This window comes from Muntiacus reevesi, chromosome 4 (assembly GCF_963930625.1).
Source record: "Muntiacus reevesi chromosome 4, mMunRee1.1, whole genome shotgun sequence".
Taxonomy (NCBI): domain Eukaryota; kingdom Metazoa; phylum Chordata; class Mammalia; order Artiodactyla; family Cervidae; genus Muntiacus; species Muntiacus reevesi.
Genome location: NC_089252.1, coordinates 101,957,459 through 101,983,981, shown reverse-complemented (window position 1 = coordinate 101,983,981; position 26,523 = coordinate 101,957,459). Strand labels below are relative to the sequence as shown.

The 26,523-nt window shown below is 35.7% G+C and overlaps 1 protein-coding gene across 1 annotated transcript in view; it reads right to left on the bottom strand.

The window, feature by feature from the left end:
* DNAH12 (dynein axonemal heavy chain 12) overlaps positions 1–26,523 on the bottom strand; it is a 177,326-nt gene that overhangs the window by 18,969 nt on the left and 131,834 nt on the right. The window contains exons 54-64 of the mRNA XM_065935328.1: positions 26,301–26,446; positions 20,003–20,217; positions 18,752–18,944; positions 16,047–16,239; positions 10,264–10,436; positions 8,542–8,682; positions 3,980–4,138; positions 3,667–3,811; positions 1,744–1,894; positions 1,046–1,299; positions 712–852 (exon numbers count right to left, since the gene is read on the bottom strand). Coding sequence (XP_065791400.1) covers positions 712–852; positions 1,046–1,299; positions 1,744–1,894; positions 3,667–3,811; positions 3,980–4,138; positions 8,542–8,682; positions 10,264–10,436; positions 16,047–16,239; positions 18,752–18,944; positions 20,003–20,217; positions 26,301–26,446 — 1,911 coding nt within the window. The remainder of the gene's footprint in view (positions 1–711; positions 853–1,045; positions 1,300–1,743; positions 1,895–3,666; positions 3,812–3,979; positions 4,139–8,541; positions 8,683–10,263; positions 10,437–16,046; positions 16,240–18,751; positions 18,945–20,002; positions 20,218–26,300; positions 26,447–26,523) is intronic.

Sequence of the window (26,523 nt, the reverse complement as noted above, 5' to 3'; positions counted from 1 at the left end):
CCAAGGAGTATGTGTCTTTTAATTTTATCGCTGCAATCACCAACTGCAGTGATTTTGGAGCCCCCAAAAATAAAGTCAGTCACTGTTTCCCCATCTATTTGCCATGAAGTGATGGGACCGGATCCCATGATCTTTGTTTTCTGAATGTTGAGCTTTAAGTCAACTTTTTCACTTTCATCAAGAGGCTCTTCAGTTTCTCTTTGCTTTCTGCCATAAGGGTGGTGTCATCTGCATATCTGAGGTTATTGATATTTCTCCCAGAAATCTTGATTCCAGCTTGTGCTTCCTCCAGCCCAGGGTTTCTCATGATGTACTCTGCAAGTAAGTTAAATAAGCAGGGTGACAATATACAGCCTTGATGTACTCCTTTTCCTATTTGGAACCAGTTGTTGTGCCAAACTGTTGTTCCATGTCCAGTTCTAACTGTTGCTTCCTGACCTGCATACAGGTTTCTCAAGAGGCAGGTCAGCTGGTCTGGTATTCCTGTCTCCTTCAGAATTTTCCACAGTTAATTTACTCAACAAATATTTATTTGAATATCTACTACACACAAAGAAGAGCACAAACAATTGGGAATAAAATGATGAACAAGATAGGTACAATTTCTGTCTTCTTAGGAAATGCGTAAAGTTCAATATTAAATAAAATATTTATGTTCTCATATTTTTCACTGTAAAGCACATTTTAAAAGTTCCAGAGGCTGAATATTACCAGTTCCTTTCCTTCGCATCCACTGAAAAACTCAGGATCAGAAACTGGATCAGTGAGGTAAGATTGGAGGAGATTTAGCCGAAGACCAGTAGGAGGTTCATTAGTCATTTTGACTCCATTCTGTAGAATTGTTACTGGGAACTGAGACAAAACAAAGAGCATTACTCTAGATAACCAACTCAAGTCTTAAAAATGCATACAGTAGTGGATTAAAAGTAGGTATAAGAGAGGACTCCAGGAATATTTTTAAAACCTCTTAATGTTAAGCGTTTAAGATATGCAATGTAATAGTTAACCAAATAAATGTACTAAAATCCATAAGAAGTAAACATACTTTTGGAGATGGGTAACTTGTGAGCCAAAGCCTAAAGGATGAGTTACAGACTTCAGGAGAAAAATCTTCACATATTTTTTCTAACATGGGCATCCAGGAGACAGCGAGGTGACAATTCTGTAGGCAAACCCAAGTTCCTTCCTCTATTGCTGCTTTAATCATTTTTGTTGCAATGGGTCCTTGCCCCTGTCCCAGTGAAATAGCTTGAAATTTATTTCCAGACATAGCTTTATCATTTGCAAATTTTAGCAGGCCTAAGAGGGCATAAAAATAAATGATTTCACTGCTTATTCTAAAATTATAAAATATGCTTTATGTTTCAGTATATACAAGTATTTAACTGTGAAAAACTCTAGTTATTACTTTTCCTTGTATATACCAAATTTACTAAGTGATTTATAATCATCCAGGAAATAGATACTGAACAAGATGATTTATTCATAATTTTTTTAAGTTGGCAGTAGGCTTTCCTGGTGTCTCAGTTGTAAAGCGTCCGCCTGCCAACACAGGAGACACAGGTTTGATCCCTGGGTCAGAAGATCCCCTGGAGAAGGAACTTGCAATCCACTCCAGTATTCTTTCTTGGAAAAATTCCATGGACAGAGGAGCCTGGCAGGCTACGGTACATTGGGTCACAAAAGAATCAAACACAACTTAGTGACTAAACAACAACAAAAGTTGATAGTAAATGCACTTACTGGCCATGGGATCTGCTCCTGGAGACAACACAAAAATTAAGGGAATGGTGCAATTTGAATCCAAATAACTCTTTGTCAAATCAAAAGGTGGAGGCTCTACAAACTTTTTCCCTAGTTTGTCAGTTACATAATTAGTTATAGCTGGAGTTATCTGTTGAAGAGAGGAAAAATACAATCTTTAGAGTAATTTTTACTTCACAAAACAACTTTTTTCCTGAAAACTGACAAAGAGCAAACTATGAGTCTAACGGACAAGAAAAACATGCAGTATATATAACAGACAAAGTACTAGTTTTCCTAATATATAAAAAGTACCAAAAGTACTAAAAAGTACTTTTTTAGTACCTATAAAGTAATGGACAAGACTAACAATCCAAGGGAAAATGGGCAAAGATAAATAGTTTATAGAAAATGAAATAGAAATGGATCTTAAACATGTGAAAGGATGCTCAGTCTCCTTCAGTATAGCAGAGACTGCAAACTGTCCCATTCTGTGTCTCCTTTTGGTAATAGAACCCTAAGTTCTCCCAGCCTTTCATGCAGCTAGATATGGCCAAGTGACCAAGTTTTGGTCAGAGAAATACAAATAGAAATTATATACGGAACTTCCAGATCCTATTTTTATAAGGAAACTGTTTGCCTTCAACACTCTCTTCTCCTGTTCAATAGACGTGGTGTTTATGAGCTCACTTCAATCTCGCTGACAAGGACCAAACTTCAGGAGACTTCTCTAGCAGGAGAAAAGAAACTTAAGTCTCTGGATGATCTTAAGAACCTCTGTACCCTGTCGGCCCTCAAGCATTTGCTTAGGGCTGTTAGGAAGGATAGAAATTAATTTCTATTTCATTTAAGCTACTGTATTTTAGGTCTCTCTGTTACAGCAGCTTAGTCTATACCATAATACTTAAAAATAAGAAAAATACAGATTATAATTATATTAGGTACCATTTTTCACCTACCAGTGAAAGTGTTAGTTGCTCAGCTGTGTCTGACTCTTTGCAACCCCACAGATTGTAACCCGTCAGGTTCCTCTGTCCATGGGATTCTTCAGGCAACAATACTAGAGTGGGTAACCATTCGTTTCTCCAGGGTATCTTCCTAACCCAGGGACTGAACCCAGCACTCCCACATTGCAGGAAAGATTCTTTACCATTATTTTTCACAGTAGGCTAAAACCTGTTAGCTCAAAAGTCCATTGGCACCAAATTCAATTGTTTCAAACATAGCCTAAAATAAGCAGATTTTTAGCCATTTAGAGCCTGTCTACTTTGCAACAGACAAAGGATGAGGTGGTTGAATGGCATCACTGACTCAATGGACATGAGTTTGAGCAAACTCAGGGAGACAGTGAAGGACAGGGAAGCCTGGTGTGCTGCAGTTCATAGGATCGCGAAGAGTCGGACACAACTTAGCGAATGAACAATAGCAGATTCGACACTACAAAAGAAGAAATCACCACATTTAAAGACAACAATAGAAACTGTCCAACTGAGGCAAAGTGATACAAAAAAATTTTAAGTAATTAACAGAGTATCAGACACCTGTGGTATAATATCAAGTAGTAGGCATGCTAAGTTCCTTCTCATGTCGGACTCTGTAGACCCTATGGACTGTAGGGCCCCAGGCTCCTCTGTCCATGGGGATTCTCCAGGCAAGAATACTGGAGTGGGTTGCCATGCCCTCCTCATCAAGCAGTGTAATGTATATTTAACTGAAATCATGGGCAGAAACTATTCAAAGAAATAATAACCAAAGTTTTTCTCAAGTTGAAGAAAACTATAAACCTACAGGTCCAAGGACTTCAGTGAACCCATCTGAGCATCTGAAATGAAGGTTAAAGTACCAAATAATAGTAACTTTAAGCCTAGTGTTTTATACGTGGCAGATTATCTAGGTTCCAAATAGAGCCCATTTGTTTTTTACCTTATCAGGTCTTAAGCACCGAAGAATGATTATTTTCTGTAGCTCATTTAGCCTTGTATCCATTGGTGCTGGAAATTTAGCATTGTGTGGCTCCTTACTGTCATAGATCTCCCGCCATTCAGATAGATTGTCATAAAAATGATCCCTAATGGAAAGAAAAGCTTAATAATTATCCTTTCACTGAGAAACACTGAAAGAGATCATTGAATGAGGAGATGAATCAAGACAGTTTTAGAACTGTTTTTTAAAGATCACTAGATTACAGATTTACCCATCACCATTCGGTGCTAAGTCATCACGTTTAAACAAGTACCTGAGTCCTCTGAAGGCAGGAAATTCACTTGCACGACAAATTTCCTCCCAGCTTTTATCCTGTAGCCAAGTTGGATCAGGATTTTTCTCAGCACTCTTAAGACTTACTCCTCCAGTTAAAAGAAACATCAGTTCCTGGTATTCAATCTCTTTCTTTGCCCTGTGTTCCCAAAATAAGGACTGTTGTAAATTGTTTTAACATTAAATGAAGTCAATTTCTGCTTCTATAGTGTGGATAAAATAATCAGAACTGACTTATTATACCACTGCTGTTAACAACTAGAAAAAACAGGAAAAAAAAGTCAAAGAATCAATTATTTTTAGAAATTATAATAGCCAATGAAGGACTGTGGAACCTGAAAAACAGGGAGACAAGGTGATCCCTATGATTGCCTCAGCTATCTGCCTGGAGGCACTTTTCAGACTATAAAGCGAGCGGAGGGGGAAATCAAAGTCAGAAACTAGGAGTATTGTGGAGTTGAAGAGAAAGAGGTCAGAGTTAAGGAAGGCTGAGGTGAACTGGAATTTGTGGGCAGAGTACCAGAGGGAGGGAGATTCATGGAAAAGAAACTCCGGAAATCTGCATACATATCCTCTTGATTCTTTCATTAAATGCCAAGTTATGTATGTGGACGGTAAAACTCCATGAACCCAGGCAAAGAATATCTAAGGAGCTGTAAAGTAAGTAGCTATCAAAACTCACACAGGACTTAAGATATGAGTTATTGCCAACTAGACTTGAAACTTGATTGAACACCAGGACAATTCAGTGGTGACACTGGCGGGATTATACTTTAGTAGTGAAGCTAACCTAGCTGTAGGATAAAGTCTATTCTAAAACTGCTGTAAGAAAGTGTAAAAAAAAGGGGGGGGGCTTGAAAAAGTCAAACGATTCAGTATAATTTAAGTATATGCAAAGTAAAGTCTAGAGCAAAGTCTAGAGCTCTTAAAGAAATTAAAAAAAAAAACAAAAAACAGCATTTATCAAAGTAAAACTCACAGCATCCATAACCAGGAGAAAAATCAGTATGTAGATACAGACATAGAAGTGGTAGAGATGATATAACAAGCAGGCAAGAATGTTAAAAGAGCTATTATAAATACGCTGAAGGAGTGAAAGTGAAACATGAACATGATGAAGAGAGAAGTGGGCAATATAAAGAAAACAATCAATGAAACTTCCAGAGATAAAGAATTAAAATCTGAAAGAAAAATTCACTGAATTTTTCTCAGGTTTATAAAAACTGAAAATATCCATTACGAGAAGACTTAAACTATATGAAATGCTAAAGGAAGCTTCAAGGAGACGCAAATTTGAATCAACAAAAAAGAATAAAGAGCATCAGGAATGGTTAACTAGTAGATAAAGATAAAAGGTATTTTCCTATAATTTGTCTCTTTAAAAAATAATTGACTATTTAGATCAAAAGAGCAATGTGCTGCAGACTTTATAACATATGTACAAGTGAAATATAAAACAATAAAACAAAAGCTATAAGGGAGAGATGAAAGTATATTGTTCCAAGGTCTTTTATATATACATAATATATATATGTATACACACATAAATATATATATACTTTTCTCTCTCCCCTTATACCTTTTACCTCATACCTGTCATATATATATGCAGATCAAAAGATATACTGTGACCCTAACAAATCACTAAAATAATAAAACATAAAATTATAGCTAATAAATGAACAAAGGAGATAAATTGGAACCACAAAAATACTCAAAGAAAAACAGAAAATGAGGAAAAGGAATAAAGAACAGATCAGCAAATCAGAAAATAAAATCATAGGATGGTAGATTTAAATATAACTCTAATATCTCACTGAATATAAATAGTCTATAAACGATTTTATTAAAGGTAGTGATTATCAGATTGGAAAAAACAAGTAAGCCCCAACTACATGCTATCTACAAATACAGTTTAAATATAAAACAAATAGGTTAAAAGTAAAAGTATGGAAAAATATATACGATGCTAACAGTACTCAAAAGAAAGCTGGAGGGGCTACAATAATATCATACAAAGTAGATTTCAGAGCAATGGTATCACCAGGGGTTTTAAAAGGTCAAATCGATTTATCAGATGAACCTAACAGTCCTAATTATTTACACATCTACTAACAAAACATCAAAACACAAAGTAGTATTGATGGAACGACAGGAGAAATCTCTGCAGAGATTCCAAATCTCCCTCAATAATTGAACGAACAGAAAAGCAATAAGAATATAGAAGATATATGGACCACCTTAACCTTCTTGACTTTTTTTAGAACATTCCACCCAAGAACAGCAAAATTGCACAGTCTTTTCAAGAGCACATAGAACATTTACAAAGACAGATCATATTCTGGACCATCTAATGTCTCATTCATAAAATTTCTGGAATAGGCATAACCATGGAGACAGAAAGCAGATGAGTGTTACTGGGGCTGGTAGTAGGAGCAAGAATTGACTAAACTGCCACAAGGAAGCTTCTGGGGATGATAGAAGTATCCTAAAACTGGATTTTGGTGATGGTTGCACAATTGTATAAGTGTACAAAAAATCATCTAACTGTATTCTTACAATGGCGAGACTGCATGATATGTCAATAATATCTAATAAAACTGAAAAAACAAAAGGGTATCTCTATTGAGTAACTTCCATTTATATTAATAGATAAAGGTGCAAAAGAACATTAACAGTGATTAACAGTGTATTCCCTTTGTGTAAGAAAGGAAAATAAGAAAAACATATACAAATTATGTAGATAAAGATATACACATATGCTTCACAAAAATTTATTTGAAATGGATCATAGACCTAAATGTAAAATGCAAACCTATGAAATTCCTAGAACATAGGAAAAAATCTAGGAGGCTTTAGGTATGGCAATAATTTTCTAGATACAATACAAAAGGCATGATCCATGAAAGAAAGGATTGATAAGATGGGCTTCATTAAATTTTACAACATTTGCTCTGCGAAAGACACTGTCAAAAGAATGAGAAAGCAAGCCACACGCTGGGAGAAAATACTTCCCAAAGATGTATCTGATAAAGGACTGTCATCCAACTCAACAATAAAAAATGAACAGTCAAACTGATTAATAAATGGACAAAAGCCCGTACAGACACCAAAAAGATATAAAGATAGCAAGTAAGCAAACTTCATCATCATATATCATTAGTGAACTGAAATTTAAAACAAGACAACACTCCACGTCTATTAGAATGGTGAAATCCAGAACACTGACAAGACCAAATGCTAGCAAGGTTGTGAAGCAACAGGAAATCTCATTCACTGCTGATAGAAAGCAAAGGATTACGAGATGTACACTATACGCTTGTTGGGTCTCTTCTGGGACCTGTTATGTAAAATGGGCTTAAACTTCCACTTAGGATCCATTTTCAAAGTAATTTTCACAGAGAAAATATGAATCAAGAAGGAAAATCTTTTAATAATTTAATGGTCCCATAAGTAAGAAAGTAAATTACTCCTCTAGCACTTTATTCTGCTCAATATGTGCTGGCTTCTGAGTTCCTGCTTCTTTCAGTATGTGGGTCAGTATCAACATCCAAAGCCAAGATTCCTAAAAAGCTGAGATGCCACGTGGAATATCTTGGAAGACAGTCTCTTACAAAACTAAATACAGCAAATTCCCATCGGCCATCTGTTTTACATATGGTAATATAAGTTTCCACGTTACTCTCTCCACACTCACGGAACTCAAACAGGGGCTCTGTATCGTCCTAGAGGGCTGGGATGGGGAGAGAGAGAGGAGGGAGGTTCAAGAAGGGGGAGACATATGTGTACTTATGGCTGATTCATACTGATGTTTGACAGAAAACAACAAAAGTCTGTAAAACAACTATCCTTCAATGAAATAATTTTAAAAACCTTAATACGCTTATTCACAATCCAGCAATCACACTTAGTATTTAACTAAATAAGCTAAAACATACATGTATCCAAACACCTGCACACAAATGGTTCCAGCAGTTTTATTCATACTTTTCAAAACCTGTAAGCAACCAAGATGTCCTTCAGTAGGTGAACAGATAAACCGTAGTATATGCAGGCAATGAAATGTTACTCAGTGCTAAAAAGAAATGAATCATCAAGCCATCAAAAGACACAGAGAACCTTAAGTGCATATTAAGTGAAAGAAGTCAATCTAAAAACCCTATTGTTTTTTCTTTTGGCCATGCCACACACCACACGGTGGTATCTTAGTTCTCTGACCGGGACCAGCAGTGAAAGTGCCAAGTCCTAACCACTGGAACGCTGGGGAATTCCCTGAAAAAAACTATTTCTTGATATGAATGGTAGTTAAACAGATTTTTGCTTTTTAGGAATTTACTAGACTGTTGAACATTTTTTGAGTTCTTTTGTATAACCCAAATTTTAAAAGTCGAACATAAAAACACCAACACTGCTAGAGAGAAATGAACAACTAAATTCATGACTGAAAAACAGAGTAAAAAAAACATGATATCCTTATGTGAGAAGCCACTGATTAGGTTTTCCAGGTAGGTTTTTAAAATAAAGAAAAAGCAAGTAACTTACAAAAGAAGATTGGCACACAATAAAAACGAAAACAATAGCTTGTCCTTCTCAAATAGTGATCGGCATATATTACAATATAAGTTGTATGTAAAGTGGTCATTTAAATATCTCAGGCGCTTTTCCAAAATTTTGGATTTGTTACTGAAAGGTTAAAAAAAAGGAAAAACATTGAGTCAAGTAAAGCTAAGAAAAAATAAGTTGCACATGAATTAACATACAAGTTTTATTTTATCAAAATAACCACTGTTAAAAACATGAAACTACACACACACGCATACATACACATGAGTGCATATCAAAAAATGGTGAAATCTGAATAAGCTCTCTGGATTGTACCAATGTAAATTTTCTGGTTGTGATACTCTACTATAGTTATAGAAGGTGTTATCATTGGAAGGGAACCCTCATGCACTATTGGTGGAAATGTAAATTGGTACAGCCATTATGAAAAACAGTACAGAGGTTTCTCAAAAAAATTAAAAATAAAACTACCATACAATCCAGCAATTCCACTTCTGAGTATTTACTCCTAAAAAACTCCAAAAAACACAAACTCAAAAGATATGTGTGCCCCTACATATATTGCAGCATTGTTGTTTTTCTAACTGAGGTATAGTTGATGTACAGCACAGTAAATTCAGATATATACACTTCTAAAAATGTTTCCAAAGTGGATGCACTTTATTTACATGAGGGTTCTGATGACTTCACATCCTCACCAACTTGCTATTGACATTTACGTCAATTCTTCAGCTTGAATATCCTCCATCATGTAGGGTGAGTTAACTCAAATTCCAAATCCCAGCTGGGAAAGCTTAGGGATTTCAATCACTCAGGAAAGACTGTTCTACCAAGATCCCATGTAGAACACATATGCTAGGCTCAAATCATATTTTTCTTCTACTTAACAAGTTACTTAATACCAGACATTGTTAAAAATACTTTATAAATATTATCTTTTAATTCTCAAAACAATTCTTAAAGGTAGGTACTATTATCCCTATTTTACAGATAAGGAAAATTGAAGCAATTACAGAAAATACCAGACATTGTTAAAAATACTTCACAAATATTATCTTTTAATTCTCAAAACAATTCTTAAAGGTAAGTACTATTATTATCCCTATTTTACAGATAAGGAAAATTGAGGAAATTAGAGAAAAGTTAACTGTCTTGCCTGTATTCATGTAGCTATTATGTGGCAGAACTGAAATTTAATCCCTTACTCCAGTCTAATTCCAAGATCTGTGTACATTCATTAATTGGTTAAAGTGAAAACATCTAGCAAATGATTAGAAATGTGGAGCTGAAACTTCTTAGGGACCTCAAGGCTGGAGGAAGATAAACTGGAGTTGCTAGCAAAGATAGGTTATTGCCTTAGCAAAATAATTAAAAGAAAGGTGAGGAAAGGACTAAAGCCAATCCCTCTATGCTTAAATCTCGAGTAGGAGTGAAATAAAACTTAGAAGAGAGATCTGCTTGCTTGCTTTCTCCTTCTTTCCTTCCTTCCTCCCTTCCTTCCTCCCTCCCTTCCTCCTTTCCTCCCCATCCTTCCTTCTTTCTTTCCATCACTTCTTCCTTCATTTCTTCACTTTCCCATATTTTGTAATGATCAACAATGAATATGTATTATATAAATAATAAGAAAAGTTATTTATTTTAAATGGAAAAGATGGTGAAAATACAACCTAAGGAGAATGAATGACGCTAGAGAATATTTACCTGTCATGAATAGAGTTGATATAAAGGTTCACAAACCAGATGAGAGAGTACTGGTACATGGGGTCAATATTAGCCAGATCTGCAATGCTAAAGAATAACACTGATGAATGTTTAGCAATGGGTCTATAACCTTCTCGAGACTCTGCTATTTTGAGTTCTGTTTTTTCTGCAATCTGCAAGAAGAGAAAATTCAAGATGAAGAAATAGGACATGTGTTTTAATTATGTATTTTTCATACAGTGAAATTTATATTAAAAATATCCCCTAAGTTAATGACAAAATTATAGGGGCATGGATCACATGAAAGGGCTTTATTATGCTAACATCTATAAAGAAAGGGAAAGAAAAGAAGTAAGGAACTAGGGAGAGAGGGAGGAGAACAAAGACAGAGAGGAAAGAAGGAAGGTAAAAGATAGAAAAATATCTTTACAGATCAAAGGTGTAACTACCCATCTATTATCTCTTTCTTATTTGAGGAAGACAAAGCTGTCAATCTTTGCTTATTCTTTGCCTCAATCTGACATGTATCTACTATTGTCACTCACCCTCTTTCAAATCTAGACAGCATACTATAAAGCAGAGACATCACTTTGCCAACAAACTTCTGTATAGTCAAAGCTATGATTTTTCTAGTAGTCACATAGGGGTGGCAGAGGTGGACCATAAAGAAGGCTGAGTGCCGAAGGACTGATGCTTTCAAATTGTTGGAGAAGATTCTTGAGAGTCCCTTGGACAGTTAGGAGATAAAACCTGTCAATCCTAAAGGAAATCAACCCTGAATCTTTGGAAGGACTGTTGCTGAAGCTAAAGCACCAGTGCTTAGGCCATTTGATGCAAAGAGCTGACTCATTAGGAAAGACCCTGATGCTGTGAAAGATTGAGGACGGGAGAAGAAGAGGGTGACAGAGGATGAGATGGTTGAATGGCATCGCCAACTTAATGGACATGAGTTTGAGCAAACTCAGGGAGATAGGGAAGGACAGGGAAGCATGGTGTGTTACAGTCTATGTGTTGCAAAGAGTCCAACATGACTTAGTGACTGAACACCCTCTTTTATTTTAATAGGTCAGAGACAGAGGGAGAAGGAGAGAGAGAAAGTATGTAAGGCACCAACATGTTGCCAGAACCCAGCACAAAGTCTAGCAAAGCAGGAATTCGGAAGTATTTGTTGGCTGTTTATTTGTTGTTCTTGTTACATTAAGAACACCTTTTTTATCAGCGAGCTTCTCATAATTTTAACTTTTTCTAATGGGGTATAGATAGATATTCAACCTCCAAAAGAAAAAAAAAATTCTTCAAGTCAATCGTCATTCCAATGACAACTCAGTATGATAGGTTGATATTCTATAGGAAAAACATATAGAGCGCTTTTCCAACCCACTCTCCTTTCTTTGAACATGCTATCCACAGACTCTGCTGAATAAGTTGCCTATGTAGCCATGTTTATACTGAATGATCCTGTTTTCAGCTGAGTCAATCAGGTGGTAGGGACAGAACCAGACCCAATACAAGCTAATACATTTTCCCTCCAGAGAATTAGATCTTCAGGAGCATCAAAAACTGAAATCAGGTGGTGCTCAGCCTTAGAGCTAAAAGGTAATGGTATCAGAGTTGGTTTCTATGTGCAAGATAAAATTACAAAGTAACAGTACAGAAATTTTACGGAAAAGAACTTAGTCTCCAGATGGAGCAGAAAGAAGCACGTATGAGGACCACACAACCTTAGAGAAAAGGAGAGGCAAAGAGCATAGAAATTTAATACATTCCCTTCATTCCTGAAGCCTACATGTACTTCCTACACCTTGGAAAATAAAATATCCCTGATTTGAGTGGGTTTGTGTTCCTTACAAGTAAACTTTTCCCCAAATTACAGTATAATTACAATTAAAAGTAAGTTTTGAAGCTCCATCTTGACTATAAGTAAAACAAAGTTATCAACAATGGAAATGAATGACATCTTTACAAAAGAAAGCATGATCTTAGTATTCTCATTTAAATCTTCTGTTATTTAACCCTTAATTTTTCAGCTAAGTACACTTACCACTGCAATGATCAATGCAAAGAAATGATTACTTTGCAGTGATCAATGCAAAAAAATGATTACTTTGCAGTGATCAGTGTAAAGAAATAGAGGAAAACAATAGAATGGGAGCAACAAGAGATCTCTAAAAGAAAATTAGAGACACCAAAGGGACATTTCATGCCAAGATGGGCATAATAAAGGACAGAAATGGGATGGACCTAACAGAAGCAGAAGATACTAAGAAGAGGTGGCAAGAACTATACAAAAAAGAACTTCATGATCCAGATAACCACAATGGTGTGATCACTCACCTAGAGCCAGTCATCCTGGAGTCTAGTGAACCTTAGAAAGCATCACTACAAACAAAGCTAGTGAAGGTGATGGAATTCCAGATGAGCTATTTCAAGTCCTGAAAGATGGTCCTGTTAAACTGCTGCACTCAATATGCCAGCAAATTTGGAAAACTCAGCAGTGGCCACAGAACTGGAAAAGGTCAGTTTTCATTCCAATCCCAAAGAAAGGCAATGCCAAAGAATGTTCAAACTACTGCACAATAGCACTCATCTCACACACTAGCAAAGTAATGCTCAAAATTCTCCAAGCCAGGCTTCAACAGCATGTGAATTGAGAACTTCCAGATGCTCAAGCTGAATTTAGAAAAGAAAGGAATCACAGATCAAAATGAAAACATCCGTTGGATCATCAAAAAAGCAAAAATGTTCCAGAAAAACATCTGCTTTATTGACTATGCCAAAGCCTTTGATTGTGTGGATCACATCAAAATGCGGAGAATTCCTAAAGAGATGGGAATACCAGACTGACTGATCTGCCTCCTAAGGAATCTGTATGCAGGTCAGGAAGCAACAGTTAGAACTGGACGTGGAACAACAGACTAGTTCCAAATAGGAAAGGGAGTACATCAAGGCTGTATACTGTCACCCTGCTTGTTTAACTTATATGCAGAGTACATCATGAGAAATGCTGGGCTGGATGAAGCACAAGCTGGGATCAAGATTTTGGGGAGAGATATCCATAACCTCAGATATGCAGATGACACCACCCTTATGGCAGAAAGCGAAGAAGAACTAAAGAGCCTCTTGATGAAAATGAAAGAGGAGAGTGAAAAAGTTGGCTTAAAACTCAACATTCAGAAAACTAAGATCATGGCATCCGGTCCCATCACTTCATGGGAAATAGATGGGGAAACAGTGGAAACTGGCTGACTTTATTTTTTGGGGCTCCAAAATCACTGCAGATGGTGATTGCAGCCATGAAATTAAAAGATGCTCACTCCTTGGAAGGAAAGTTATGACCAACCTAGATAGCATATTAAAAAGCAGGGACATTACTTTGCCAACAAAGGTCCATCTAGTCAAAGCTATGGTTTTTCCAGTAGTCATGTATGGATGTGAGAGTTGGACTATAGATGAAGCTGACCACCGAAAAATTGATGCTTTTGAACTGTGGTGTTGGGGAAGACTCTTGAGGGTCCCTTGGACTGCAAGGAGATCCAACCAGTCCATCCTAAAGGAGATCAGTCCTGGGTGTTCATTGGAAGGACTGATGCTGAAGCTAGAACGCCAATACTTTGGGCACCTGATGGGAAGAACTGTCTCATGGAAAAGACCCTGATGCTGGGAAAGATTGAAGGCGGGAGGAGAAGGAGACGTCAGAGGATGAGATGGCTGGATGGCATCACCGATTCAAAGGACATGAGTTTGAGTAAACTCCGGGAGTTGGCGACGGACAGAGAGGCATGGCATGCTGCAGTCCATGGGGTCGCAAAGAGCCGGACATGACTGAGCTAACGAACTGAACTGAACTGAACCATTTACCATTAATGGCAACAACAAGCAAAAACATTTAGCAAATATTGTTATTATTTTTAAAGAGTAAATAATAATTTAACTCAGGTTTCCAAGGCTTGCTGTATAGTATATTTATAAATAGCATTATATTTACATATACTTGAACCCTTAGTATGAACACATACAGATTTTTTATTATCATTAATAACCTAAAATCAAACAATTTGTTGTTTTCTAACAAATAAACATTGTGAGCATATGATATTAAACAACTGAAGTGTGAAATTTGCTGAGGAGAATTTATTATCTGTAAAAATTTCCTGATATTTATATAGTAATATTTATATATATATTATACTTTCCTAGAATCCACCAGACTATATTTCAGTCATGATGACTTTTGTGGGGGGAAACTCTGAAAACCTATAGAACAAATCCTTAAAGTTTCGCTTGTGTTTGTTTGATCTTATGGTTTGGGATAAAAAAGAAAGTTGGGTTTTAGACTATGTGCAAAGATTTGCTGTGAAGATGTGTTTTCTGACATTGAGTGGGTGGAATAGAAGTCATGGCCAGAAACAGAGCAAGTTTTGAATCAAAATATATAGTGATTTCTAAATTATGTTTGTAAAGAACAACGAGACCTAGTCAAAAAGACATGATTAAATTTCTCTCTCTTTGTAAGATAAAGTATTTGAACAAATAAATATTGATATCTACTTTCCTCTTTGAGCCTAATAGAAAATAAGCTGATAAATGCTTCCTGTCTTTTCTTTCCGTTTGAAAAAACATGTGGTGAGAGCAAAGTGAGGAATGGGTTCTGTTCTAATAGATGGTAATTGGGAAGGCAGACATTATCAAATATCTCAGCCACAGTCCCTAGATGAGAGGCTACTCTAAGACACTACTCTTTTTGACTCTCTTGAAATGAAAAACACAAGCACAAAGCAAAACAGTACACCCAAAGAGAGTCATTTCCATCACATTCACATAAAACTAAACCCATCCCAAAGGGAAGTCCTCTACCCAAAACTAGGGTGCAAACCGAAGGACGCCGAGCAATTAGTGAAATTTCTACTTAGGATTCTTTTTATTTTTTAATTATCCCAATACTAAAAATATGTTTAGTTCATTGGATGGGCCAAAGAGGATAGAAGCGTCTGAAAATCATTAAAGTAAGCCTACTGAAGTCAGTCTGTATTATCATTTCATTGTGTAAACTTGGGGCTTAAATACTTTTTCTGGGCCCTACTTTTCTCAACTACGAAATGCTAAAATGACTAACAGCTAAGGCCCCTTTAACCTGTAACACTAGGATTTTTTTTTTTTTAAGACAATGTAAAAATACCATTAAAAAATTTTTTTTAAATAAAAATACCATTTGGCTGCCTTAGATTAACTTGCAACAACAACTATTGCAACAACTTGCAACAACAAGCTATTGTGTGAGTCTTCCTTCCTCTCCCTGCCACTCCCAACTCTCACACCTCCTCCCTCTCAGACACATGAGGAGGCAACACTGGAAGAACATCCTCATCAGCTCCTAGAACCACTTACTGTCCAATTAACCGGCAATGACCTCATACATCTTAAGTTCCAACCAGGAACAGAGGCAAGCCAAGTTCTCAAACTGAAGTTTTAGGTGAGGAGTCAATCAAAACTTGAATGAACCTGACTCGCTTACCCTACCTATGGAACAACAAAAATTATACTAAAACTTTTTTTCACTCCAAATTTATTTCTTCTATTTATAGGTACCACATAGATGAAAAAACAGGTTTTGAATGATTCAACACTAAGAGATATTCTCTTATGAGTTTAAAACTAGTTTATGTGCTGTGGTGTTTTATGAATTATTTTCCTCTTCCCATAAGCCTACTACAGCACTTTACACAGAAAGTGGGAGCAAGCCGGACTCCAAAGAATCAAGAAAATTTCTAGGATTCTTTTTTTACCTGCTGTTTCTTGGTTATCTCATTGGACATCAATTTAGCAGAGTCTAAGATTTTAATTGCACTTTCATCCTCTAAAATGTTTCCTTCTGAAGATGATAATGTTTCTAAAATTTTTTTCTCTATATCTTTCAGCTGTTTCTTATTAGCTGCAGACTGCAGAATCAAAGCATTTCGTTCCTCTTCTAATTCCGGTCTAAAAAGATGAAAACATTTTACCTAAATTTGTAGTATTTTATATAAATATTAGACATCACAATTTTGTAGGCATTTAAATATAACAATTTTGCAGACACATAATACAAATTAAGGTGATTAACCTCTTTATCTTAAGGAAAAAATATTTCCATGAAAATGATAATTTGAGAAATTCAAGCCAAAAAAAGCATTAATTATAAATATGTAAAATGCAGCAATAATATATACTATGTTAAGTCTAAAAACATGTTAGGTTTATCCTTATGGCTTAGCTCATTGTGTGAGAACAAGAGCTGGAAAAGACACTAAGAATATGAAACTTTCTATTCCTTGGCTTAATCATATTCAGTCTCATTTTCATCATCTCTTCTATAATAGCAGACACAGAAAAGATGACTCATCATCCAAAAGATCATCCAAAAGATGACTCATCATCCAAAAGATGACTCATCATCCAAAAGATGACTCATCATAATGGCTCAAAGTAAAAGACAGAACTGGCACTTAATACCTTAACAAAGACGGTAAGAAACTTCAAATAACATATTTCATGTTATAGAATATGTTATGACATGGCTCTGTCTTAGATATTATGCAAGAGGGATAAATACTGAAAATAACTAAAGTACCTCATGGTACTTATTTTCACTTATAATTTGATTTCATTTAATTGACTACTTGATAGTGTTATATTAAGCTTCAAGTTGAGTCAAAGATTTCCTTCAGGAAGCAATTCTTTTTTTAAAAATAGTTATTTATTTGGCTGTGCTAGATCTTAGTTGCAACATGTGGGATCTAGTTCCCCGACCAAGGATAAAAGATGGGCCTGCATTGGGAGCTTATAGTCTTAGCCACTTGAAGGGAAATCCCAGGAAGCAATTCTCTACTAGTAGCCCTTCCAGGGATCATAATATTTTTTCTCATTTTAAAAAAAATAACACATGCTAGTAATGGGAAAAATACATAAAGAAAATAATGAGTTATCCATAACCTTACCATTCCTAAGGATTATCACTATTAATATTCTGGTGTATTATTTCTCAATCTTTTTTTCATATATATGGATATCCATTCATGTATTAACTTTTGAAAAACAAATTATCCCTATCATATATAGTTTTGTATACTGCTTTTTCATTCTTGTCCTAAGTATTTTCTCATTTCATTAATATTCTGTATATGTCTTTGAACACATTTCTGATTTTGTCCAAAACATACATTTCAAGAAACAAAATTTTTCATTTCAAACAATCAGATACAAGTCAAAAGGCATGGCACATCACCTAAATCCTATTGCCCATACTAAAAGCCCAATATAACATGGTTGGCTTATAACTTATTTGTTATAGAACGATTGTTTTAAAGAATTCTATATTTGTTTAATTTATAATGACAAAGGAGATCAAACCAGTCCATCCTAAAGGAAATCAGTCCTGAATATTCACTGGAAGGACTGATGCTGAAGCTAACGTGCCAGTACTTTGGCCACCAGATGTGAAGAGTCAACTCATTAGAAAAGACCCTGGTGCTGGGAAAGACTGAAGGCAAGGGAGAAGAGGACAGCAGAGAATGAGTTAATTAGATAGCATCACTGACTCAGTGGAAATGAACTTGAGCAAACTTCAGGAGACAGTGAAGGACAGGCAAGCCTGGCATGCTGCAGTTCACAGGATCACAAAGAGTGGGACACAACTTAGTGAATGAACAATAACAATAAAATTTAGACAAGGTTTCGGAATAATCACATAACAAAAGTATTCAGTTCAGTTCAGTCGCTCAGTCATGTCCAACTCTTTGCGACCCCATGGACTGCAGCACTCCAGGCCTCCCTGTCCATCGCCAACTCCTGGAGTTTACTAAAACTCATGTCCATTGAGTCAGAGATGCCATCTAGCCATCTCATCCTCTGTTGTCCCTTCTCCTCCCGCCTTCAATCTTTCCCAGCATCAGGGTTTTCCCAAGAAGTCAGTTCTTCACATCAGGTGGCCAAAGTATTGGGGTTTCAGCTTCAGCATGTCCTTCTAGTGAATATTCAGGACTGATTTCCTTTAGGATGGACTGGTTGGATCTCCTTGCTGTCCAAGGGACTCTCAAGAGTCTTCTCCAACACAATAGTTCAAAAGCATCAATTCCTGGGTGCTCAGCTTTCTTTATAGTCCAACTCTCACATCCATACATGACTACTGGAAAAACCATAGCTGTGACCAGACGGACCTTTGTTGGCAAAGTAATGTCTCTGCTTTTTAATATGCTGTCTAGGTTGGTCATAACTTTTCTTCCAAGAAGCAAGCATCTTTTAATTTCATGACTGCAGTTAACATCCGCAGTGATTTTGGAACCCCCAAAAATAAAGTCTGTCACTGTTTCCACTGTCTCCCCATCTATTTGCCATGAAGTGACGAGACCAGATGCCATGATCTTAGTTTTCTGAATATTGAGCCTCAAGCCAACTTTATGGACTACAAATATTCTTTTCTAGAGTATCTGAAAGTATCTAAGAAAATACATACCTCTCCTTTGCAACAACAATACCAAGTAATTGATCTTCAAGTCCTTCTGGAGTTATCATGAAATTGAGCAAAGATACCTTTGTAGCCAGCTCTGGCATATAATGTGGATTTCTCAACTTTGTGGTGATATAAAACTTGAAATCAAAGGAATATTCAATAATGACCTCACCAAGTCTGATGCAATCAATGCCACCTGTATTTCAGAGAAAAATGCATAATAAATAAGCCAAAGTTACACAGTCCTTCCCCATCTGTTAAAACCCATCCTAGGTTACAAGTAAAACATCATAAAGTAATTTCAAATAGAATACAAGTGTTGCAAAAGTTACAGACACAGAGGCAAGTAAGCAATTATACAGCATGAATCATTAATTCTGGGGTAATATATTTTTTCCGGTTGTCATGGAGATTCCTTTTGATCTTACTTTCTCTATTAATTTTCAATAATGGTTCCAAAATTATTTATATATGACTAAAGCTCTTTGTTGGAGAAGACTCTTGAGAGTCCCTAGGACTGTTAGGAGATCCAACCAGTCCATCCTAAAGGAGATCAGTCCTGGGTGTTCACTGGAAGGACTGATGTAGAAGCTGAAACTCCAATACTTTGGCCACCTCATGTGAAGAGCTGACTCATTGGAAAAGACCCTGATGCTGGGACGGATTGGGGGCAGGAGGAGAAGGGGACAACAAAGGATGAGATGGTTGGATGGCATCACCAACTCGATGGACATGGGTTTGAGTAAACTCTGGGAGTTGGTGATGGACAGGGAGGCCTGGCATGCTGCGATTCACCGGGTCGCAAAGAGTCGGACACGACTGATCAACTGAACCGAACTGAACTGAAAGCTCTTAAAAAACTAGAGTTTGACAGAGAATAAATTTTATAAGCAGAAAGATAAACAAGGTGGACAATGTTTACCTAAGGTTAACTCTGGTCCACATTAACCATTACTATTCATAGTAATGGACTTTGTGTGGTCCTTGGTCATAAGATAAAGGAATTTCAGGTTGGATTCAACTTCTGTGTGTTCTCTACCGAACAACAATCTAAATAACAGTGACTAAGGCAATCAAAGGAAGGCAAGGTATTTATTTTAGAATATCTGATACTTGTTCAAATTTCTTTTCATGCATAACAATGACACAGAATTTCTGCACTATTAAATTATTAAAATTATGTAGTAGTTTTCTTCCCTCAAAGATAATCCAATCATCTTTCAGTTCTAGCAACTAATATCAATTGACTTCTACCTTGTTTAAAAGTTTGTCTAAGTAGTAAAGGTTCCAATGATGGATCCAGTTCTTCACCAACATTTTCTAATAGAAGTGGAGTTCCAAATTGAATACAGTTTTCCAGTGTTCTCATATAGTCTGCATCTGATAGCTTAATAACACTAAGCTGATTTTCTTTCTCAGAGTTTTTGATCCACTTATTGGCTTGACCCTGGGGATCAATCATTAAAGGCCTAAAATATAATAAGAAAAAATATGAAGGGACTAAATAGATGTTGAGATTTATCTAAAATTATATATTTTAAATAATAAACATCACCATCAATCTATACAAAGTGTTTCACATACATTATCAGGATAAATCTTCACAAAAGTTCTGTGAGGGAATGGAAAAAGGAGTTTCATTCTCATTTATTTTTGAAATGAAGAATTTAAGTATTTTGCCCAAGGTTTTAAGGTTAAGAAACTAGTTTAATGTCAGAAGTAGGATCTTATGAATGTATAAGCTGTGCTCTTTCCAATTTAACACACAGTCTTCATAGTAATTATAACACATATCATCTGTTAACATAGTATGAAAAATAATCCTATGTATCTGATAAGAATTTAGAATAAAAGATCTACTGGGCTATAACGGATTTCCTTAGGTTATGAGGAGAACCATAAACTAAGTTTCCAAGGTTAGTCTAGTATATATTTGAGATCTATTTAGGAAATTTTTTCTATGTAAGTATGGTAAAAGACTTTGTGTTCAAGAAGATACAATTCAAAAAAAAAAAAAAAGAACACACAATTCATAGTTTCAGAGAATCAATATATTAGGTGCTTTCCTCTTCCTCAGTGATGATACTGACTGTCCGGGGTTCCTTTTGTATTCAGTACAATGCATTAAAATATTTTTAAAAATATTAACACAGAAAGGGGAATTTTCATATTACTTTGGCTTTCAATTACTTCATATTACTTTGGCTTTCCCAGACATTCTCCTTCTATTTCAACAGTTTCTAGGGATAAAAATCCCCTTTCCCTTAGCCTAAAAATAAGTTCTTTAATCAACTAATCCCAGATAACTCTTTTCTTTTATTTTCCTTTCCAAAAGACAAAACAATTCAACAACAGCTGTATGGTTGATTTCTTTCTCCACTCAAATTGTGCTGAAATCCTACCGAAAACACAAGAAGTCCAGATACCAGTTAAAAGTTACTTTGCTATCACAGCAAACAGATGAAAAGTGTTCTGGAAATGAGAAAGTTATTTTGCACACAATTGTTTAAAAGTTGCTAATAGTTAGACTAGATGCTTTTAGTACCTTTCAAAGTCCTGTTTAAAGGGACATTTTTTTCCCCTCCTTTTTTTTAAAAAAATTTTTTATTTTATTTATTTATTTTTTTAAAATTAGGCTAACTACTTTACAATATTGTAGTGATTTTTGCCATACATTGACATAACTTTATTATTGGAAAAAATATGGTATTTGTTCATTCCCCTACAAAAAGTAATAATTTCTGTAAATTAAGTTTTTCTAATGCTTATGTTCAACTCAATGGACATGAGTTTGAGTGGACTCTGGGAGTTGGTGATGGACAGCGAGGCCTGGTGTGCTGCAGCCCATGGGGCCGCAAAGAGTCGGACGTGACTGAGTGACTGAACTGACCTGACTGAATGCTTATCTTGGTAATACCTAAATCAATCAGTGTTCTCAGTAATGCAATAATTGGAGATCTTGGTTTTCTAAAAGAAATCCAACTCCTACTTAATACAATTTTATGTGAGTATTACAAATACAATTGGAAAACTGAGTTGTGTTTCTATCTGAAAAACAAGGCCATGCAGGGTTTTGTATCCCATGTGTACCTGACTGTAGGTATGAGAGTAATACTCAATTATGTTTGAGATCCAAAAGCAGGGCAATCTAAAGAAAAAATCATTACTGATTTATGCTTCTAACAGCAGTAGTAATTTTGGGGAAAACATAGCTTTGCTGTTAAGTAGCCAGTGTTGTACTAGTAAACAATAATAAAGAAGAAACAGTAAGCATTTTCATTGTGGTTAAAAAGTAAGCAAAATCAGAATCTGAGATATAGATACTAAAATGAGGTATTTGAAGAAAATAATTATTTTTAAAAACTAACAGTTACTGAGCACTTAGCACGTGCTAAGCACTTTCTTGGGCTTCCCTGGTGGCTCAGATGGTAAAGTGTCTGCCTGCAACGTGGAAGACCTGGGTTCGATCCCTGGGTCAGGAAGATCCCTTGGAGAAGGAAATGGCAACCTACTCAAGTACTCTTGCCTGGAAAATTCCATGGACCTACAGCCCATGGGGTCACAAAGAGTCAGACACGTAGGAACAACTTCACTTTCTTTCTTTCTCAAGCACTTTCTTACAATTTACAATGAGTTTGGAGCTACTATTTATCCCCATTTACAGATGGGGCACTATTTACTCTCATTTCAAGAGAGAAAATGAGAGAGAAATATTTGACTCCAAATATCCTGATAGCAGAGTCTACACTACCCTCAAACACTGTGTAATATTATAAACAGACAAACCTTTAGAAATTATGAGCAAGCACAAGAAGAATTAATAATCAACTATAGTTCCAGCAGCATGAGTAGCTAAGTAACCAATAGAATTCCTTCTGCTACCAATTACTGGTGGATAAAATATGACATTTCAAAAATACATTGGTGACATACATTTGACCTATACATACTTAAGGAAGAAAAACACAGGTGCCAGGAAAATATCTTTGTATGTGTGAGCTGAAATGACAGCTAGCCCTGGGGAGAGTGTAAGTACTAATAACAAGGGCTCCTTGAACCCATAGGTAGCAGGAAAGTAAAACTGAAATCCCTGTATTAAGCTTAAACCCATAGAAGTCTTTGTGAATCATAGGAAAAAAATCAAACTCTATTCATAAGGAGACAAGAAAGAAGTGTTCTGATTCTTGTCTCATCTTCAGCTTGGAAAAAGTTCTCTGAGAACCGATAACCATGAGTCAATAGTTTATGCAGGTTCAAGGGGCAAGTTTATACTATGTACATGATACAGGAAATTCCAGCTGGGAAATGTACATATATTGAGCCAATAACACTGGTATGAATCCTGAAAGAAGTAAGGACAAAATATACATTGTAGCTGGGGCAAGAGCAAAAGAAAAACTCAACCCTTGGAGGAGAGGTAGAAAAATGTCTTTGGCTAAAACATACCTTTACCAACCTTCACTAAGCAGAAATCCCTTAACTCTAGGAGGGGGTGTGAAACTCCTGTTCAAGATCAGCCAAGGCAGAATGCAAACTTAGCTGTCACAGGGAAGAGGGCCAGCAGGCTGAAAATATCCTACACCGAAGGCCCAATATGCACAGGGCCTTCCTAAGAATAGGAAATCAGAGTAACAGACAACTCTCACTTTGCCCCCAAAACAGCCTAACATGAGCAAAAGCGATCTACCCCTAGGGGAACCACAAAAATAGACAGAGACCCTGTCTGTGTCGTGAGCATTCAGGAACAGTTGAAAGTTGAAGGTAAAACTCTTAACACTGAGAAAAACACTCCAGAAAGCTATCCCTCATTCTCAGCATAGACCCATGGTTAGATTAAGTTGACACCACTGGTCCCCTGAACTTTACCACAGTAACAACAAATTGTGTAACTCAGTTCAAACCTAGTTCAGCTGATGGTTAGACTGACTCAAACCTCTGTACCAATGGAGTGACAGAAGAAGAGGCATGCCCATTTCCAGGAGTTAATATAATGCTCATTTCCTACTGCTAGACTGAAAATACCTTGCATTCAATCAAATATTATGAGATATTTAGATAAGCATGGGAAAAAACCTCAAACCATTCTCAAGAGACAAAAGAAACTAACAGAAACAGCCTCAAAGATGACACAATCATTGGAAATATTAGATATGTAGTTTTTTTAAATAACTGTGTTTAAAATGTAAAAGAGCCAGTGAAAAAACTGGACGACATGCCTCAAGAGACAACCATCAGCAGAGATGAACTACAAGGAAGAGTTAAATGGAAATACTAGAAATAAAAAATACGTAAACTCTATAGAATTTATTTCATGGGCTGCATAGACCTAATACAACTAAGGAGACAGTCAGTTAACACAGTTATGACCTTGAAGATAGTTTTATAGAGATTATCCAATCTGAAACTCAAAAAGAAAAAAAAGAGTAGTTAAAAGCAGAAAAGGGCATCTGAAAGTTTTGGGTCATACCAAAAAGACTCACAAATGTAAGTTTTCTTCCCAGAAAGAGAAAAGGGATAAAATGAAGTAGATCTCAGAAGCTCAAAGAACCTCAGTCAGGAGAACTACAAAGATGAACACACACACATTCCAATATACTCATACATCACAATCACACTGCAGGCAACTAAAAACAGAAAGAAAAAAAACTGAAGGCTGTCAGAGGAAAAAAGTTACAGAAAAAGGAACTAAAATTAGAGCAGGCTTATCAGAAACTACGCAGTCTAAAAACAATGGAGTGACACCTTCAAAGGAAAAAAAGCAAAACCAGAAGAATCTAAAAACTGACAACTCAGAATTCTAAACCCAGCAAAAAATATCTTTCAAAATGAAGATGAAATAAAGAAATAAAAAAGCTGACTGAATTAATTGCAATGGATCTATACACTGAAAATGTTGAAAGATATTTGTCAGGCAGAAAAAAAATGAAATCAGATAGAAACATAAAGAAATAAATAAGTCTAAGGGTATTTCCTGGAGGTTCAGTAGTTAGGACTTGGGGAGTTTCACTGCTGTGACCTAGGTTCAATTCATGGTTGGGGGAACTGAGTGACTGCAAGCCATGCAGTGCAACCGAAAAAAAAAGAAAAACAACTCAAACTAAAATGGGAAAAAAAAAGCAAATAAACATAAAAGACATTTTCTTATATTTAATCACTCTACTATAATTACTGTCTAAAGTAAAAATAGTAACAATGTGTTATGGGATTCATGGCATGAAAAGTTTCCAAAGTAAGGTTTCCAAAGAATATAAACAAACAATACCTCAAACTTTCAGAATATAAGATTTCTTTGTATCTTTACCATATCTTATATCCCAAAAGAAGACTGAAACTTCCAATACAGTTTTAAAGGTAGTAAATGTGATATCCCATTCCACATTTCACTTAGCATAGTAAGTAAGAATTAGGATTTGGAAGTTAAGTTGCCTGGGTTCAAATTCAGATTACACCATTTATTAGCTCAGTTATCTCACTAAATTTCAAATTACTAATTGGTTCTGGGCCTCAGCTGTCTCATTTATAAAATGGAATAATAATAATAAGAACTAACTCATAGGAATTTGTGAGGATATAAGGTATTTAAAATAGTATCTCATGAATATAAGAACTCAATATTATCCATCATAGTTTGTTTGGCATAAGGTCAAGAAAAGACTTTTATATTAGATGGCAATATGACTAGATAACTATTTACAGGAAAATATCTCTCAGATGAGAATAATTTCCCAAGTTTCCAAAAGTGATATAAATAAAAAGATAATAAAAACCATCTGCAAAGCTCATACAGTTATCCCACTATGATAGCAGCTATAAAAGATTTACATGAAATTGCATAAATTATTGTTACAGTATCATGAAAATGAGTAGAAATACCTAGCTAAAATCAAGACATTGAATAGCTAAGAACTGGAAACAGCCCAAGTGTCCATCAACAGGAAAATACATAAACAATTATAGAGTCATGTAACTGAATAATACTCAGCAACAAAAATTAGTAAGATTATGCTGTGTGGAAAAACCCTTACACAAAAGAAGGCATACAGTATGATTCCATTTATATGAAGTTCTAGAATAGGCAAAACTAACCTGTGATGGAAAATAATCAGAATAATAATTTCCTACGGGGTGAAGGAGGGAATTTACTGGGATGGGACAAAAAAGACTGTGTTATACCCTGACTCAAACCCTTGCACAAGTGCATACTTTTGTTAGGACTCACAAGTTTGTGTATTTTTGTATATTTGTATTAAATTTTATATATTTCATTGTATGTAAATTTTATCTCAAAAGAAAAAAAAAATTGAACTTAAAGATATGCATGCTGAAGTATTTGGGAGGAAGTACATCCATGTCTGCAACATATGTAGAAATACATAAAAAAGGATGAGTTGATGGATGGATAGAGGGATGGACAAGAATAATGAAATGCTAACTGCAGGATCTAGGAGGTAGTAGCTATATGGGTGCTTACTCTGAAATCCCTTCAACTTTTCTCTACGTTCAAAAAGTTGCAAATAAAATAATTGAAAAATAAACACTTAATCTTCCTTACCAGCGCCTGGAGTTGTTAACAATCACTCCATTGTCTACGGAGAAAGTATCTGTAGGCAATCCAGCAATATTCCAGGCTCTGATTTTTACTGGATCACCCAAGGTCTTACTCAGTGAGAACTCCTCTGAACACGGGATTTTTTTTTCCTGTTAGAAATACACAGATTTATTTTTGACATTTTCTCTTATCTTGTTGATTAAAATATTTTTAATTAATATATTAT